Source organism: Drosophila elegans, unplaced genomic scaffold, assembly GCF_018152505.1.
Source record: "Drosophila elegans isolate 14027-0461.03 unplaced genomic scaffold, ASM1815250v1 contig_814, whole genome shotgun sequence".
Classification (NCBI taxonomy): domain Eukaryota; kingdom Metazoa; phylum Arthropoda; class Insecta; order Diptera; family Drosophilidae; genus Drosophila; species Drosophila elegans.
Window position 1 is genome coordinate 13,842,774 of NW_024546167.1, and position 16,280 is coordinate 13,859,053.

Genomic DNA, 16,280 nt, shown 5'->3' on the forward strand with positions numbered 1-16,280 from the left:
GTACAATTAAATGGTTAAGATAACAAGATATAAATAAGAAATAAATTTGCCATAGCTCCATAAGCCCTTAATGAAGACGATGTAAAATAAGTTGAGATTGATTTGTTTTATTTAAAAGAGTCTCTGCATAACTAAAGGTAAAAAATTGTATTTCAGAGGTAGATATAGAATTTGTACGGTGAAATTTTAACTATAAGTATTTAAGAGTTCCTAAGGAAAAAGGTTGCGACTTTGATTCTGGGCATCTTCAAAGGCCTGAAACAGATATTGAGTATGGTAGGTAAATATTTGTTAATTTACAAGCATATCTCCTTACCTTTTGAGCAATCTTTTGGAGGTCGTCATATGTAGCCTGACCCGTCTGCTTGACCATATCGTGGAACACCTTGGAATCCGCCATGGTCAGTAGCTCATAGGGCGACCCGAACTCCACAGCTCGGCCAGCGTCCATAACTATCACTTTGTCCGAGTCCATGATGGTGTGCAATCGATGGGCGATGGTGAGGACAGTGCACTCCCTGAACTTGTTCCGAATGGTGGCCTGGATGAGGCTATCCGTTTGGGGATCCACATTGGCCGTGGCCTCGTCCATCACAAGGATTCTGTTCTCCCGCAGAATGGCTCGAGCCAGGCATACCAACTGGCGCTGACCCACGCTGAAGTTTGATCCACCCTCGGTGACTTTGGTCTCTAACCCAGTGGCCAAATTGGCCACCACATCCTTCATCTTTACCTCCTCCAAGGAGTGCCACAACTTTTCATCGCTGAACTCGTCGAAGGGATCCAGATTGTGTCGCATTGTGCCGGAGAAAAGGACGGGTTCCTGGGGAATAATCGAGATCTTGCTGCGCAGGTCGTGCAGACCCATCTCACTTGTGTCCCTCTTGTCGATGAGAATGGATCCATCGTTGTAGGAAAGTCGAAAGAGGGCGTTAATCAGCGAGGACTTTCCCGCCCCAGTGCGTCCCACGATGCCCACCTTTTCCTTTGGCTGGATGACGAAACTAAGGGACTTGAGCACATTTTCCGACTTCGGATCCGGCGTATAGCGCAGGTTCAGCTCATCGAACACTATTTTTCCGTGCTCTGGCCAGGAACTGGGTGGCTTCGTATCATCTGGGGCTTCTAGAGTTCCCTCCGGCTCAATGTCATCGTACTCAACCACCCGCTCCACGGAAATCATTGTGTTCTCCAACTCTGCCGACTGACGTATGCCCCACTGGACTGTGCCCATTAAGCCTATGGCCTGGCAGATATTGAAAAAGTAAAGGATGTTACAAAAGTTGCGTTTTATGGGCTTTTTACCTGTGATATGGCCAGACCCACATCGCCGCCATTGGCCGGTGGAAAGATGAAGAAGCCGAGGGTAACGATCGCTATGTAGAGCATACAGAAGATGTCCATCCAGTAGCCGAAGGCGCGTGAAGTGCTAATGAACATGTAGGCAGCAGAGCTGTGCATATCTTGGTAGCCATCGAACTCCGCCTCCAAAATGCTCTGAGCTCCAAAGGCTCGGATGGTGGAGAGACCAGTCAGAGAGGCAGCGAAGTGCGAGTAAACTGGAGATCGAGCTGCGAAGAGGTTGGTGTTTTAAGGGGGTTTTGTTAATGCCTATTCCATTACTTATCACTTACTACTGGCCTCCAAGCGTTTAACAGCCCGAGAAGTTTGCAGATAGAAAGTGCGCATATGATAGAAGAGAAATCCAAGTGCAAGGGCGGGTGGTAGGAACAAAGGATTGACAATGGATATGACAAGAACAGTGCCAGCCAGAGAAAGAAAGTCCTGGATGACGGTCATCATCACAGTGGGCAGCGTTTCATCCACCACTCCCATGTCCTTGGAGAATCGATTGAGGATGCTACCCGAGGAGTTCATGTTGAAAAAGTACATGGAAGCTCGAGAGATGCCTCGAAACATGGAGTTGTGTAATCGAACCGAGGCCTTCATCGCCAAGTTGTAGAACAGAAAGGACCTTTTTACGGTCACGACAATGATCAGCACTGTAATCAGCATGAACATATAGGTGTCCTGCATCTCAGATTTGCCCAGATTTTGCCACCAAGTCGGGAGACTTGAATCCACCTCTTTATTCCGTAGGGTATCTTCTTGCGTTTCCTCAATGCGTTTCTTGGAGACCCTAAGAAAGAGAGAGTTTAATGTATATATATACGTTATATAAACTAGTGGATCCTTACCAGTAAGACACGAAGTAATCTCCCAGTGAGGCCAGGCCCTGAGAGCTCAAATAAAAACTCATCATTACGGCGAAGGCGAAGAATCCACCTCCTGCCTTGAAGTAATCAGTGTACACTCCGAAGCCGCTGTGTCCAGTCTCTTGTGGCTTCTGATTGATCATTTCTTTCTCTGGGTCATCCCCTGGACAGGACTCCGCAATGGACAGCACGGATTTCACACTGTTGCGCCGCTGCTCTGTGACACTGGAGGTTCTTGATCGAACCTCCTCCGGCTCCTCGTCATTATCCTGCTCTGAATCACTCAGTATGCTGCCAAAATCAACTCCCGATTTGTGGAGCGAATCATAGGTGCCAACAGCACTCACCACGCCCTTTTCCATGATCACTATTTGATCGGCTTGCTGCAGGAACTGCAATTGATGGGTGGCCAGGATGACGATCCGGTCGCGCAGATAATCGCGCATGCACTGTTCGAAGAGATGGCGGCCCACATTGGAGTCCACCGCACTCAGCGGATCGTCCAGCAAGTAGATGGAGGCCTCCCGGTAGACAGCCCTCGCCAAACTGATCCTGGCCTTTTGGCCACCCGAGAGGGATGCTCCACGATCTCCCACAATGGTTTTGTCCTTGAGTGGGAGTAGCTCAAAGTCTCGTTCCAGAGCGCATTTCCTCACCACCGAGTGGTACCTACGGCGATCCATGGGCTGGCCGAAGAGGATATTCTGGCGCACGGTGCCGGAGAAGAGCCACGGATCCTGGGAGGCATAGGACAGCGATCCACTCACCTTAATCTCACCGGACTCAGCTGGCAGCTCACCCAGAATGGCTTGAATTAGGCTGGATTTTCCGGAGCCAGTGTGACCCACAATGGCCAGCAAAGTGCCGGGTTCGACACGCAGACTGACTCCATTCAGTGTATAATCGGGTGATTTGGAATCCCACTTGGCTTTGAGTCCAGTTATGGATAAACGCGCACTTGAATGAAGATTTTTATCAGTAGTAATGGCGGGAAGAGGTGTTCCCAACAGTTTCTCCTCAGCCTCATCGAGATCTTCTTCGGCCTTGGAATTTTCGAGCCTGTTATCCGGGATTTCCGTCTCCCCGGATTCCAAGAACTTCTGTATACGCTTGATGGAAACGAGGGTCTCTGCCGTTTGGGTGATACCCAATGGAAAGAAGGCGGTCATGTTGAGACGCAGGACCGTGTAGAAGGCGGTGATTAGAAAAGCCGCCTCGGCCGTGAGGAAGTGGCCCAGTAGAACGAAGCCCACCAAACTGAGGAAAACGGATAGGCGGCTGAGGAAATTGTTGAAAGACAGGAGAATGCTCTTTATGTAGGCCACATGCCGGATGGTATTGATCTCCTTCTGGCGTGCATATTCCACCATCCGCTCGAAAGGCAGCTCCCAGGCATACATTTTGATCACCTGTATGCCGGAGATGAGCTCGGTCATCATCCGCATCCGCTTGTCCGTCCGCAGAGCGGTCTTCAGTCGCAGCGCCGATATCTTGTTGCCCAGATACATTTGCAGGGGTATGAAGAGCAGCATGACGGACACCCCCAAAACGGCAGCGATTCCAATCTGCAAAGGACACATGATTTTTGGCTATTTGGGGAGTATTAGTTTGGAGAACTCACCTCTTGGTACATAAGGTAGGTCACCACCAGCGTCTGCAGTGGGGCCAACCAAAGGAAGTGGGTGAATTGGATGAAGGTGTCCATGCGGCCAAGATCATTGGAAATCAAATTGATTATGTGCCCGGCAGTAACTTCGCCCAGGGTTGTTTTACTCAAACGTAGGGCTTTTCTGTAGACCATGCTGCTCACACCCACTCGAATCTTGAGACCTGCAGACGTCTTGTTTAGCCAGGATGCGATGACAAATGAATAACACACATACCCAGATGAGTGATGGCAAATGAGTAGGGATGTAGAAGGATTACGCCGAGGGCCGAGCACAAAATCACTCCAGCCGCATAGGCATATGCCGTCCCGATGGAATCCAAACCGTTGGAGTAGTGCGAGATGAGCTTCGCCAGAAATATGGGTTGCAGCGTAAGTATGAACTGCACGATGAACAGAAGAAGGCCAAGGAAGCAAAAGTACCTGCCGAATACCCGCAGAAGAGCCCTCAGCAAACTGGCGTTCTCCTTGTGACTCTCGAGTTCTAAAGCCCACGAACTGCATATTTTGTTGCCAAGAGCATCTGAAATGGGAATTTTCATTCGAAAGTTATACCAAAATCGAAGAGATTTACAAATTTATACCCGATTTGTGCTCCTTCAAGGCCCTAAAAAGGTCTTTCGTACCCAATGTTTCCTTTCGCCCTTTGATAAAAGTGGGCATGGTATACCTAAGTTAAACTAAACAGCTTTAGTATGTTTATTTAATAAATGCACTTACTTACCAGAAACATAGTGCCGAAATAATGTTCGCTCGCTCTCGAGGATTCTCCGGCAGATCTTCAGTCTTTAGCGACTGCATTTTTCACGCCAGCGAATTTCTAACGAAATCAATAGAGTGTGCTACATTGAAATCATAATCCGGCCTTTCTAACTTTGTGTAGGCGGTTTATCTAATCATGTGTATTTGATCGCAAATACTTAATTACACTTAACTTAAAGCTTTATTCAAATAATACAAGAGTACGAGATAACTAAAAAAAAATTTTAGAAACGACAACCGGCGACAAAAATTGTTAAAATATGTAATCCAAACCAAAATCCGTCCGCGCTCCGAAATGGTCTGAAAGAAACTGACTTGCGAAGTTAAGAATACCGGCTCATAAAGCCAAATTCGTATATCAACAGTGAGATAAGAGGTATTTTATAGTTCTAAGATGATGGTTTCCATGAAAACTTCTACCTTTTACTAATTTAACAAAAAACATTTTATCATCGGGACTGCGTTTGGGCTTAATCGACTTAAATCCCTCTTAAAATTAAATAGATAAGTTAACAAAAATATAAAGAGATGCTAGAGAATCAGAGAATCATAAAAGTAATCCTATTTTTAAATAATTCCCCACTGCACCATTACCATCTATGGCCTTTAAAATACAGAAATGCTAAGAAAATCAAAGGTAATAACTAATATACAGAGGTTTAACAAAACATTTTGTTTTAATTATAAGTAAAAGGGTATATTAACATTGACTGGCCGAATTTGTTTCCTTTCTTTTTGTAATACTTAATTATACTTAATTTATTATTGATTAAAGTAGCTCAAAAAAAATATCATTTGTTTTCAATAATTACTTTACAGATCGTTACTAACATTTTTTTAACAGTTTAGTCGATTCCCACACCACCTAAAAGCTCTTTGCTACCCAAGAAACATTTTAAAAACCCTAAAAATAAATCTAATGGGGTTCGAAAAGGGACAAGCTAAAATAGAAGAAAAGTATATTTGAGATAACAAAAATCTGTATTTAAAAAAAAATGAGTGGAGTTTTACTAAGCTTAATATTTATGTTTAACAAAGATTTTAACTTATTCAGCAAAGGGTTAACCTTAACGTAGCCTAAAACATCATACCAAAAAGCTCGAAACTATAGCAAATGACAACTTAGTACGGTTATGGTAAGCAAGTACCATTGCATGTATAGATGCGATAGCACACCTGTGTACACTTAATAGCACACCAGCGTATTGAAGTTATCAGCAAAAAGAGAATATATAATATAGATAAGCATTGCAAACGAAGAGCTTGGTCCGTTTGCAAGTGAAATTGATTAGGTGAATGGGAAATGAGGGTAAAAAAGAGTATTGCCAGACGATAAAGAAGTCAGTTAGCCCACGGCGGTCGATACAAGCAGTCAGAAGTTTTGGATTAAGAAACTCAAGTAAAAAGCGAGAGCCATGAGAGGATATAACCTATGTGTCGTTCTGATAACAGCACTCGTTCTTGGCCAGCTGGACAGCACTTTGGCTAAATGTAAACTGGCAATTTCCCCACAAGTTTTCCACCTAATTTTCCTCTCCATTTAACGCAGTGTGCCTGAGCTGCACCTCAACGGCAGCTGATGCAATTTGTCTACTGAACCCAACTGCCGCGGAAATCACTACTGTAGAATGCACGGGTGATTGCTATACCTCCACAGGTGAGTTTTGCATGACTCATGCCCGACTATTTTATGTTCTTAGACAAAGGTAGGAAATGCAGGCAGTGGACTCCATTACCAAAATGGGCAGCTACAAGCGATAAGCGATTATCTCTGTTATTGATAACACTGATCCTTATTTTCCACGGAATTTCAATACTAACTTATTAATTTTGAACGGTACAAATATTTATGTTCTGGTGATTCATTCAAGTATTCCACCAGTTGGCTTGTGATATACTTCTTCCCTTGGCTATGGCCTGAATGTTGACTTAATCTGTTTATGTATTTCGTTTTATTGGATTATGAAAAACTGGGTTACGATAAGTGATATGAACTTTTTAGGCGGGTCTTTTCACAACTGAAAGAGTAAATCTTGGGGGCTTAAAATGTGTATTTCACTGTTCGCTTGAATATAATTTTCATACCTAACTTATTTCATTTAAAAGCTTGTTCTTTTATTATATCACACTTTTGATACGTTTGGTTTTGTATAAATGTTAATATAAATACATATGGCATTTCTGCACCGCAATAGTTGGAATTATTTGAAATAACAAAATAAAAAATAGAAAATTTGTTAAATAATGACAAATATCTACATTTTATATGGTTTCCCGGTTCCTTTCTTATATAGATAAAAATAATTTTGTCTTGAATTTAGATAGCACAAAATAATAATAATAATTAATGACTATGTCCTTTGCAGATGGTAAGGGCAACTTAACGCGTGGCTGCTTGGACAATCAGCAAGCCTGCAGCGGACCCAGTTGCTCGTCTTGCAACACGGACAAGTGCAACAAGAACCTGTTGTGCCAGCAGTGCCTCGGCGAGGCGGAGTGTGCTCAGACCAACGTGACGGATGTGAAATACAATGCGGTGTGCTCCGACGGCCAATTTTGTGTTAACCGGGTGAATGATGGCAACAGTTCGGTGAGCCGCCAGTGTGGCACCGCTTGTGCCGCTGGAGAGGCGGCCACCACGTGCTCCTCCTGCCAGACGGCGCTGTGCAATGCAGGACTTTTCCCCAGTACCCGGCAGCAGTGCTATAATTGCACCGGAACCGGATGCGACGCAGTTGCGCCCTCGATGATCATTGGATGTAGCCAAACCGATGCCAAGTGCTTCACAACCGGAACTTCGGCGACCAACATGACCCGCGGCTGCACTTCGGCTACCACGGAAATCAAGTGTGCGGCTGATAGCACCGATCCCAGTTGCCTCATCTGCGATTCCGGCCTGTGCAACACTCTGACGTACCAAAGGGATGCCGGCTCCTGTATGGTGTGCGACTCCTGTGCGGAGACACAGGATGCGACCAAGGCGACACCCTGCAGCCAGGCCCTCTACAACCAGACCATCGGCTGCTACACAATGACAACGGGCTCCACAGTCAAGCGAGGATGCCTGAACAGCTTGGAAACGGAGTGCACTGCGGCCAATTCGTGCACCTCCTGCCCTACAAGTGGTTGCAATGTGGCCGCCGAAGCTTTCAAGTGCATCGCCTGCATCTCCAACGAGATAAATGGCTGCTGGGATGCAATTGCTCCTGCCAAGGATTCCGTCGTCGACTGCCCCAGCGAAGTCTGCTTCAATGGAGTCTGGAGTAAGATGTTCACATATCTAACCTGAATTTCTAACGACATTGCATTTATGCTCAATTCATTTATCAAAAAAGATAAGATAAGACACGATACTTTTAGAGAAAAAGCGAAAATTGTATTTGTTGCACAGTATGTAGAAAGAAATATTCTTGATCAGAATCACTAGCCAAGTCAATCTAGTCATGTCCGTCTGTCTTTCTCTATGTCTGTATGAAGGTCAAAATCTACGACAGATTCTGGTTATTTCACGATATGCAGCGCAAGTTTATTAGAAAATGCAATTCTAAAACCGCGAATCTCTGAATTAATTACTCTGGTAATTACTCTGGACTATCATCAGTCCAACTTTCCAAACCGAACAAGATTAAAAGATTTACCTAGAAACTAAGGTATATGTATGTTTTTTACAATAGATGACGCTTTGGACTGCATGCGAAAGCTGCTAACGCCATCTGGCGGAGGCAAATATCTTTGAACATTTGTTCAATTCGAGTAACTCGTACGGGACAAACAATTAAAGATTATTTTCTTGTTATCTGTATATTGACTTTTTACAGAAGATTTTATTTTTGAATAAGTCTAATAGATTTCCAACCATTTTTTTTTTTGCAGATGGCCTTGCGGTGCGAGACTGTTTCAGCTCCGCTAGCCCTTTGATGCAGTACCAGTGCAATGCCGCAATAGAGCCTTATCAGTGCAAGACGTGCAAGACGTCCTTGTGCAACGATAATAAACTCAATGGAGCCTCCTCCCTCAGCCAGGTGGGCGTGGTCGGTCTGGTGATGGCCCTTTTGCTCGCCCTTCGCAGTGCCCTGTAAGCCTGGAACCTCAGAGATAGTTGACTAATCTATCCATGTTATCAGGTCGCTGGGTCTATGACTCATGCTGACTATTGTAGCGCAGCAGACAGAAGAAAACATAATTACAATAGCGAAAGCTAATTAGGAATACTTTAATAGTCCCAAATAAAACATCTGTAAATACAATTGGTTTTGAGACTTCTTTGAGTTCGGGAATTATTAAGAAAGCTGAATACCTTCATAAGTGGGGTTGGCAAGTAAAAGAATGGTTAAAACAGTTAGTGCTTATCAAAATGGCAAAAAAAACTTATCAGATAATGATAACAGCTTATCAATCTAACCATTAATAATAATGCGCATTGTTTGGTCTATAAAAAATGCATATATGTAGGTTGTCACAAAATTTGAATTCTTTACAAAAGATTTGGATTTGCTTTCTAATAAGCTCTTTTAAATTTAAATGTTAGTCAAGCAATGATCAAATAATTTAAAGGTATTCTTTGCTTATTTTTTACGAGCACAAGATTGAGCCCGATTAAATCATAGAAAACTATTGTTTTAATTTTTATTTTTTATTTGATTTTTTATTAATTTTTACAACCAAAATTTAGTGTGATTTATTGATAATTATAATAAAGGTTTAAGCTTGATAAAATGTTCTTCAGCTAAGCATTTCGAAGTGAAAGCATATATAATAATTTAATTAATCTTGTGCTGTTTAATAACTTTCATATAATGTTTATGTGTTCTTTATATTCCTTGTTGGCTATTTTCCCGTTTACACACTGATTAAAAGACAGCCGATCGAACTAGCGATCATTAGGAACTTTGAGACCATCATTCGAGCTCCTTCTCCTCCATCAGTTTCAAAGCCATTACTGGTGATGTCTATGTTATTGCAATCAGCTGTGTAACACTTGTGGCACACTTTCTCATTTTTCTTACAATATTCAAGATCGCTCTCGTTTAAGTCGGAAAAACAGCTCCTATTGATATACCCTTCTGGGCCCCCAGCATTGCTGGAAAAATTGTAGTAAATAGAGATACATCCATTTAGTACACCCAGTTGTAGGGGACACCACTTTTTCCCTTTTTCATTTAAAGATTTACCCTCATATGGGGCACAAAATTTACAGCTTAAGCATCTTAAAAGCGGTGATAGCGTTTGTTCGACCGGTTCTTCGGTTGTTATTAAAATGACGTTGTCTTCATGTTTCTGGTTATCAATTGCGGGCCAAGATGTTGAGGTTATAAGAGATTCTCCACTGGTGATAATATTGTTTTCAATATTTGACACATTAAATGTCTCCTCGTGGTTTTTATCCTGGGCTTCGAACAACGGCAGCAAAGCAACTAGAATAAAATATCTTAGTAGATGTCCCATTCTCACGAATATTTCAAGGATATATTGTCTCTTTGCTTGTTGAGCAAGGTTTGTCCACAACAATTTTTATAGTTTCCGATTTTCTTGTAGTGTTGCTTACAACTGAAAGCAGTGTTCATAAAACTGTTTATAAAAACCCCAGTTAATGTCACGCCATTAAATTGCTTTCAAAACATGTTTTTATCTAAAACTCAAGGGATTGCTAAACACGATTAAAGGTCGATCCCATATCCCCGCACTGTTAGAGGTGCTGAATAATTAATGCTGATTAATCATGGAAATGTAAGTACAAGTTATATGGTCTAACATAATATATATCAGTTTAATCCATTATAAATATTTTTAAAATGCTGCCACCAGTAGCAGTTTTTGTAGAAAAGTTCGTTGAATGATATAGATACATTATGCAATTTTAAGTTCCAAAGCGATAACTATTTATAAACAAACAGTTCAATATAAATAGACCCATGTATTAAAGAGACTAAAATAAGTTCTGCGCCATTTTCAAGCATTTGTCCATTAAGTATATGTTTTAGAAGTTGATTTTTCAACCATTTATGGCCACCTTGAAAGCAAACCGACCAAACCAATGATAACTAGATGCATTGAGGCAACTGTTCGAGCTTCTCCTCCTGTCACCAACCCATCCTTGGTTATGTCCACAACATTGCAATCAGCATCGACACACTTGTGGCAAAGTTTCACATTTAACTTACAGTACGCGACCATTCCGTCTTCTAAATCGGCAATGCAACCCCTCACCATAAAGCCTTCACGACCTCCAGCGGTGTTGCGAACCTTTAGAAAAATAGATATGCAGCCATGCAGTACACCCGGTTTTATGGGGCACATCTGTTTACCCATGTCACTTAAAGTCTTCCCTTCATTTACATCACAATATGCGCAACTAAAACATCGTATAGGCGGAAACATGGTTGTGGTGGCTGGTTCTTCGGTGGTTATTAAATCTTTCCCAGTATCGTGCTCCTGGCTATCAATTTCAGGCCAATGGGTTGAGTTCTTCAGTGATATGGTGCTTTGATCACTAGTGACATTAAATGCCTCCTTCTGGTTATTATCCTGCGCTTCAAGCATCCGCAGTAATGTTATTAAAATAATGTATCTAAGAAGCACCAACATTTTTATTTGTCAATAGCGGTTTATTCTAAATTGTAAAACGCCTTTTTCTCCTTCCGTTTTCCTTTCCAATTTGCTAGCAACTAAGAGCAGTGCTTAAAACCTTAGAGGTCTTGTTAACTCCAATTCAGTGATTGTCACGCTGTTTATGTGCTTTCAATAAAATGGGTTCTGAAGCTCGAGGGAATTTTAATGGATCTCCCTGCACCATTAAAAGATTGCTTAATAATTGGTTTTGTGGAGCTATTGGCAAATTACTGTAAGTTTCAACCACATTTTCATTAAAAGTTCTTTGAAGCTTAGAATAATTTTTGGATATTTTATTATATTATTTTAATATATTTACAAAACTTGCATTATTTTTTTTTAATTTTAAACGCGAATGCTATTATAAATTTTAAAGTTACAAAGCGATAAGTAATCATAAAACAAACCATTTGATATTATTATACTTATGTATTTTATAGATAAATCCAAATTATCTAGACAGACCGCCGATCTAATCTGCGATGTTAATTATTAGTCATACTTATCGATTTTTAAGTGCGCCAAGCTTTATGAACTTATTAATTGTTGTGACTCAGAGTTGCGCTTTTGTGATTGTGATTTTTGCATTCAAGCACCTGCCCAACTGAATAAATAGATGCTAAAGATTAGAAAAGGGGCCACCAGATGATGGGCGGCAGCACCAGAAGCCGGCAAAGTGTTTTCGAATTGAGTCATATTATGAACATTGCAATCGTTTTCGTAGCACGTGGGACAGAGTTCCTTATTTTTATCGCAGTAAGAAGAAAACGAATTTCCCAATTCGGATATGCAGCCTCGGTTTATGTAACTATTTTTACCCGGAATGAGATTGGGATCTAGAACGAGCATGGTACGGCATCCATTTCTTGTTCCCGGAATCGGAGGGCAGTATGACTTGGGTTCTGATGTTGTTATCTTATTGCAGAACGTGCAGGAGTAGCATCTCAATGGGTCGGGAAGTGGGGGCGATGCTGGTTTTAAAGTGGTTCCAATTGTGGTTGAAGGTGTGGTCTCATCTTGGGGGCCTTCAGGTCCATCACCCTGGTAATCGGGAGATCCTCCCGTTTCGTTTGCGGAATGTGACTCCTCCGTTGGCAAAGTTAATGGTTTTGTGGGCACATCGGGAAGCACACCTGAAGATGGTTCTTCAGTTACGGTAGGCAATTGATCTGAGTGCTCGGATGTTTCTGTTTCTTGAACAGTTTCAGGATTTTCTGGTGGGGGAGAATTATTAGTATTAGTATCTTTTTCCGGCTCTGTTTTATCTTCTTCCGATTTGTGATCCATTGTAGTCCCTTCCGGAGGATTTTCTGCGCCCACATTTGTTTCTCCCGACTGATGATCCATCTCTCCTACTTGGCTGCCATCAGATGGTATATCTTCTGTACCCATAGACGCTTCGACAGGCTCTTTGTCAATAGCAGGCACATTTGTTGTGCTCATAAAAGACTGATTTTCCCCAGGCGTTTCCAAACCATTTTCTTTTATTGCCGTTGGCTGGTCTTCATTTTTGTCCAAGAGTTCACCTTCTTCCTGGGCCCTGCTCCACTGAAGTAGGACAGTCAAGGAAATCCAGATAACCAGCAGTCTGATCCGCATTGTGGTAACTGATCGGTTGAAACTTCGCAGAGCTTATGACTTTGATGGGGAAATAAATCTGCCACTGAACCCGCAGAGTGGATGGGCTTATCAGATCAGTATCTTTTGTTATCGTTTTATCCCCGCTCTGAAGAGCTCGACAAATAGCAATGTTTGTTTTGCACTGTTCTGGCCACCGATGAGTTTGCTATTCCCGACCTGTCCCGTGGCTGTTTAGCTCTCAACTGAGAACAGTGGTCATTAAAGCGCCCGGACATACGATATGTGTACTTGAATCCGCTGATTGTCACGCAATTATCCGGTCTCTAAATTAAATCGATATCTCAGGGGGAAGGCCGTGGTCGAGGGACCCTTGACCCACGTTTGTGAGCCGACTCCCGACAATCCCGCAGCAAATGCGAGCCCCTGAATTATTGATGATGTGAACCTTTCGATGGAACCGATGGGACACTCCGATAATGGGGTCAAGGCACAGACCATATTTCGGTTATGACATTTTTGGTCATTATGCATATGCTCGAAATAAGTCGAGTGATTGTGGTTTGAAAAGGCTGAAACCAAATTAATCCATACCTCAATTATTATATCATCAAATATTTAAAGATTTATGTAGTAAAATGCAAATGAAAAAAAATTTATAAACAATTTATATATGCTCATCAATTTAATTTGAAGATAACCCTTTTTTTCAAATGGTTTTTTACTAGCTTATCCTTATCAACTCTTTGTTATACTGCCTGATAAGTAAGAAACAGATTATTTCAGATTTCAATGGGAATACAAAGGTGCAATTTTTTAGTTTACATTATTTATGAGCAGTCAAAATGCTTGCACTGAAGCTCAGTCGCCATATACTCCTCCTTCTCCTGATCCTCCTGCAAACAGGTGAGCCCATTGCCATTTCTCCCAGAAATAATGCGTAGCTAAACTTTGAAGGGGTTTCTAATAATAGGACAAAGTTTTGCCATTGTTTGCTATCACTGCGATTCCATTGCCCTGCCTGAATGTTCGCAGACCCTTGGAGAGGTGGGAGTACTTCCCTACCTGGATTGTCCGACGGAGCTGACGTGTGCCATGTCCATTGGTGAGTATTTCCTATTAATTCTCAATTGATGTCAAGTCAGCATTTTCAAAGAATTATTTTTGCATTTCCTTAATAGTTTTTAAATTAGGAATTTTTATATAAGTTACGAAAAAACTACAATTATAATTCTTGGTAACCATACGCAATCCCCTAACTAATTTCCCCCCTCACTCAGTGGACACCATCACATATCGCGGCTGCGGAGCTGAAACCCCAATCACCGGAGCAACTTACTCAAAGAGTTGCTCCTCGAACTTGTGTAATGCCGGTGTCTATCCCCCTGGACGGCTCAAGTGCCATCACTGCGCTGGACAGGATTGCGTGGCAGCTCCAGGGGCAAAACCAAAACCCTGTCGCTATCATCTGGAAGAGGATCAGTGCTACACGGATGTTATAAGTTCAACCGAAGCTTACAGGGGTTGTGTCTCCGAGCAGAATCACACGCTGTCCAGTGCCGCCAAACTGTGTGAAATCAATGGCTGCAATGAGGATCAGGGAGCTTGGATACAAACCTGCGCCAAGTGCGATTCTGCAGACGGCAGGGGCTGTAAGATGGATCTCTTCCAGGTGAACACGGCCAGGTGTAATGTGAGCCTGTACGAGGAGTGTCAGCAGCAGGTTCTGTTGGGTGAACCGGAGGATAAGTACTGCTTTAGCTTTCGGAAACTAAGTCGCGTGGTTAGAGGCTGCTCTACGATAATGCCTGCAGATCTAGTACCCTATGAGGAGGAACTGGAGAAGTGTAGAGCTGGAGACAATTGCAATGCCGGCTGCATTACTCGGCAGAAGTGTTTGACCTGTAACTCTGTGGATCAGGAACTTTGCAGGACGAATGTGACCGCTATAAGTAACAGCACTTGCGGCTCCGCTGAGGCTTCCTCCTGCTTCACCTGTGAGTACTCCAACTGGAGTATCCAAAGAGGATGTGGTGCAGCACCAACAAACCCAGGAATCCTCAACTGCTACGAATGCGATGAAGAAGATGGCTGTAATCGTAAGGATTTCACACGCTGCTACCAATGCAGCACGGGTCAAGCGGGAGCAGGCTGTGCAAATTGGGAGAGGCCAGGGGAAATATACATCGAGGAATGTGTTGAGCCAGGAACATCTTGTCTTGTTGTTTCCTATAGAAACGGTACGACTTCGAGGGGTTGTGAAAAAGCGAACTTCAACTGCAATTCAGAAAATGCGGCCAACTGCCGTTCCTGCCAAGGAAGCTTCTGCAACAAAGGAGCCTTTCCGGACGAGCGTCTCTGGTGCCACCAGTGTAAAGGAGTGCAGGAATGTGAGGAGATCCCCAGGGGACAAACTGCTCTACCTTGTCCTGTTCCAGCCAACGAACCAGATAATCAAAAATTGGCCTGTTTGGAGTACTTCGACACCCACAGCCAGCAAATTGTAAGAGGATGTCGTTCCAATCCGGAGCTGTACTATGAATGCCTTTTGAGGAGCAACCACCATGATAGTTGCCGCATCTGTCACAGTCAAGCCTGCAATAATAGTCCTGGAAAGGAGTTGAGAGCAACATATGAGCTAGAGGCCAAAGCAATGGCATTGCTACAGGCCAGAAGTTCAGCAAACTCCTTTAAAGACTCGAAAGTGGGTTGCGGGTTTTGGTTGATCCTAAGCGTTATTTATATGTTAACTTTCTGAGGCTACAAGAAACATGAATACTTGTCACAAGATTCATTACAATCCTCCAATGATATCCAAGTGGTTGTTCTTTAGCGTTATTTATCTTGTAACTTGCGGAGACTATAAATAAAGGAAAAGCAGAACTGAAAAGGATTGCCTCTTATTCCGGGGGCGTATAGCCGGGATTCAAGGCACGACCGCGGTGATTGAAGGAGTAGAACGAGGGAAAGTTGCCCAAGGTGTCCCACGTTTTCTGCTGCATGTCAACGGTGGCGCGGATTTCCTTGAAGTTGCCCACCACCTCGATGATGTTGTAGATCACAATCACCAAGCTGATAACGGTCTGCAGGATAATCTAAGAATTGTCATGGGAAACCTTGCGTTAGTTAAGCTTAGTAACACCCTAAACTAGTTAGAACTCACATCCAAGGGAAGGCTAGTCCATTCCTGCTCAGTCAGCCTCAAATAAGTGCGATCTGTGGAATAAATTTGTCACCTTTATTAGCGGTCCAAAGTTTAGTTACCAAATTAGAGTTAAATACTCACGGTGGGCAGCCGAAAATGCAGCGTGAGCCAAGCTGGCGAATCCGGCAATCAGTAAAAGCTTATTGAAAAATTTACTACCCATTTTTTATTGAACAATTACAAATAACAGTGGCAGGCGGAACTATTTTCTATAAAATTTTTGCTAATTTGCAAATGCGGGCAC

General features: G+C 42.8%; 6 protein-coding genes across 6 annotated transcripts; 2 read left to right on the top strand and 4 right to left on the bottom strand.

The window, feature by feature from the left end:
• Positions 1-133: 133 nt before the first annotated feature.
• On the bottom strand, positions 134-4,934 carry LOC108139069 (probable multidrug resistance-associated protein lethal(2)03659). Its single transcript, XM_017261692.2, has 9 exons — positions 4,607-4,934; positions 4,467-4,552; positions 4,100-4,405; positions 3,838-4,046; positions 2,199-3,781; positions 1,635-2,140; positions 1,306-1,571; positions 317-1,246; positions 134-255 (listed from the first exon to the last, which is right to left on the bottom strand). The coding sequence occupies exons 1-9, from the start codon at positions 4,681-4,683 to the stop codon at positions 211-213; spliced, it is 4,008 nt and encodes a 1,335-aa protein (XP_017117181.1). The 5' UTR covers positions 4,684-4,934; the 3' UTR covers positions 134-210.
• Positions 4,935-5,966: 1,032 nt separating this feature from the next.
• Positions 5,967-8,891, top strand: LOC108139040 (keratin-associated protein 10-1). Its single transcript, XM_017261657.2, has 4 exons — positions 5,967-6,135; positions 6,194-6,301; positions 7,011-7,907; positions 8,518-8,891. The coding sequence occupies exons 1-4, from the start codon at positions 6,060-6,062 to the stop codon at positions 8,721-8,723; spliced, it is 1,287 nt and encodes a 428-aa protein (XP_017117146.1). The 5' UTR covers positions 5,967-6,059; the 3' UTR covers positions 8,724-8,891.
• A 592-nt stretch (positions 8,892-9,483) lies between these two features.
• On the bottom strand, positions 9,484-10,953 carry LOC121467886. The gene is made up of 2 exons (XM_041710578.1): positions 10,852-10,953; positions 9,484-9,921 (listed from the first exon to the last, which is right to left on the bottom strand). The coding sequence occupies exons 1-2, from the start codon at positions 10,951-10,953 to the stop codon at positions 9,484-9,486; spliced, it is 540 nt and encodes a 179-aa protein (XP_041566512.1).
• A 702-nt stretch (positions 10,954-11,655) lies between these two features.
• LOC108138694 (zonadhesin) lies at positions 11,656-13,062 on the bottom strand. Its single transcript, XM_017261039.2, has one exon. It carries the CDS (start codon positions 12,850-12,852, stop codon positions 11,842-11,844), a length of 1,011 nt encoding a protein of 336 aa, XP_017116528.1. The 5' UTR covers positions 12,853-13,062; the 3' UTR covers positions 11,656-11,841.
• A 534-nt stretch (positions 13,063-13,596) lies between these two features.
• On the top strand, positions 13,597-15,653 carry LOC108138641. The gene is made up of 3 exons (XM_017260979.2): positions 13,597-13,737; positions 13,805-13,936; positions 14,112-15,653. Exons 1-3 carry the CDS (start codon positions 13,677-13,679, stop codon positions 15,587-15,589), a joined length of 1,671 nt encoding a protein of 556 aa, XP_017116468.1. The 5' UTR covers positions 13,597-13,676; the 3' UTR covers positions 15,590-15,653.
• On the bottom strand, positions 15,654-16,279 carry LOC108138642 (ER membrane protein complex subunit 5). The gene is made up of 3 exons (XM_017260981.2): positions 16,118-16,279; positions 15,995-16,047; positions 15,654-15,926 (listed from the first exon to the last, which is right to left on the bottom strand). The coding sequence occupies exons 1-3, from the start codon at positions 16,197-16,199 to the stop codon at positions 15,732-15,734; spliced, it is 330 nt and encodes a 109-aa protein (XP_017116470.1). The 5' UTR covers positions 16,200-16,279; the 3' UTR covers positions 15,654-15,731.
• Position 16,280: the final 1 nt, after the last annotated feature.

Bases quoted from the DNA above. Each gene is read 5' to 3' on its own strand.
- LOC108139069 (XM_017261692.2), bottom strand. From the start codon at position 4,683: ATGCAGTCGCTAAAGACTGAAGATCTGCCGGAGAATCCTCGAGAGCGA. The intron at 4,047-4,099 runs GTATGTGTGTTA...AGACGTCTGCAG, and splicing joins ATTTGCCATCACTCATCTGG to GTCTCAAGATTCGAGTGGGT. The intron at 2,141-2,198 runs GTAAGGATCCAC...TCTCTTTCTTAG, and splicing joins GATTACTTCGTGTCTTACTG to GGTCTCCAAGAAACGCATTG.
- LOC108139040 (XM_017261657.2), top strand. From the start codon at position 6,060: ATGAGAGGATATAACCTATGTGTCGTTCTGATAACAGCACTCGTTCTT. The intron at 6,302-7,010 runs GTGAGTTTTGCA...TGTCCTTTGCAG, and splicing joins TGATTGCTATACCTCCACAG to ATGGTAAGGGCAACTTAACG. The intron at 7,908-8,517 runs GTAAGATGTTCA...TTTTTTTTGCAG, and splicing joins CTGCTTCAATGGAGTCTGGA to ATGGCCTTGCGGTGCGAGAC.
- LOC121467886 (XM_041710578.1), bottom strand. From the start codon at position 10,953: ATGGGTAAACAGATGTGCCCCATAAAACCGGGTGTACTGCATGGCTGC. The intron at 9,922-10,851 runs GTGAGGGGTTGC...ATTGATAACCAG, and splicing joins GAGGTCGTGAAGGCTTTATG to AAACATGAAGACAACGTCAT.
- LOC108138694 (XM_017261039.2), bottom strand. From the start codon at position 12,852: ATGCGGATCAGACTGCTGGTTATCTGGATTTCCTTGACTGTCCTACTT.
- LOC108138641 (XM_017260979.2), top strand. From the start codon at position 13,677: ATGCTTGCACTGAAGCTCAGTCGCCATATACTCCTCCTTCTCCTGATC. The intron at 13,738-13,804 runs GTGAGCCCATTG...TTCTAATAATAG, and splicing joins CCTGATCCTCCTGCAAACAG to GACAAAGTTTTGCCATTGTT. The intron at 13,937-14,111 runs GTGAGTATTTCC...CCCCTCACTCAG, and splicing joins GACGTGTGCCATGTCCATTG to TGGACACCATCACATATCGC.
- LOC108138642 (XM_017260981.2), bottom strand. From the start codon at position 16,199: ATGGGTAGTAAATTTTTCAATAAGCTTTTACTGATTGCCGGATTCGCC. The intron at 16,048-16,117 runs GTGAGTATTTAA...TTTATTCCACAG, and splicing joins TGCATTTTCGGCTGCCCACC to ATCGCACTTATTTGAGGCTG. The intron at 15,927-15,994 runs GTGAGTTCTAAC...GACAATTCTTAG, and splicing joins GGACTAGCCTTCCCTTGGAT to ATTATCCTGCAGACCGTTAT.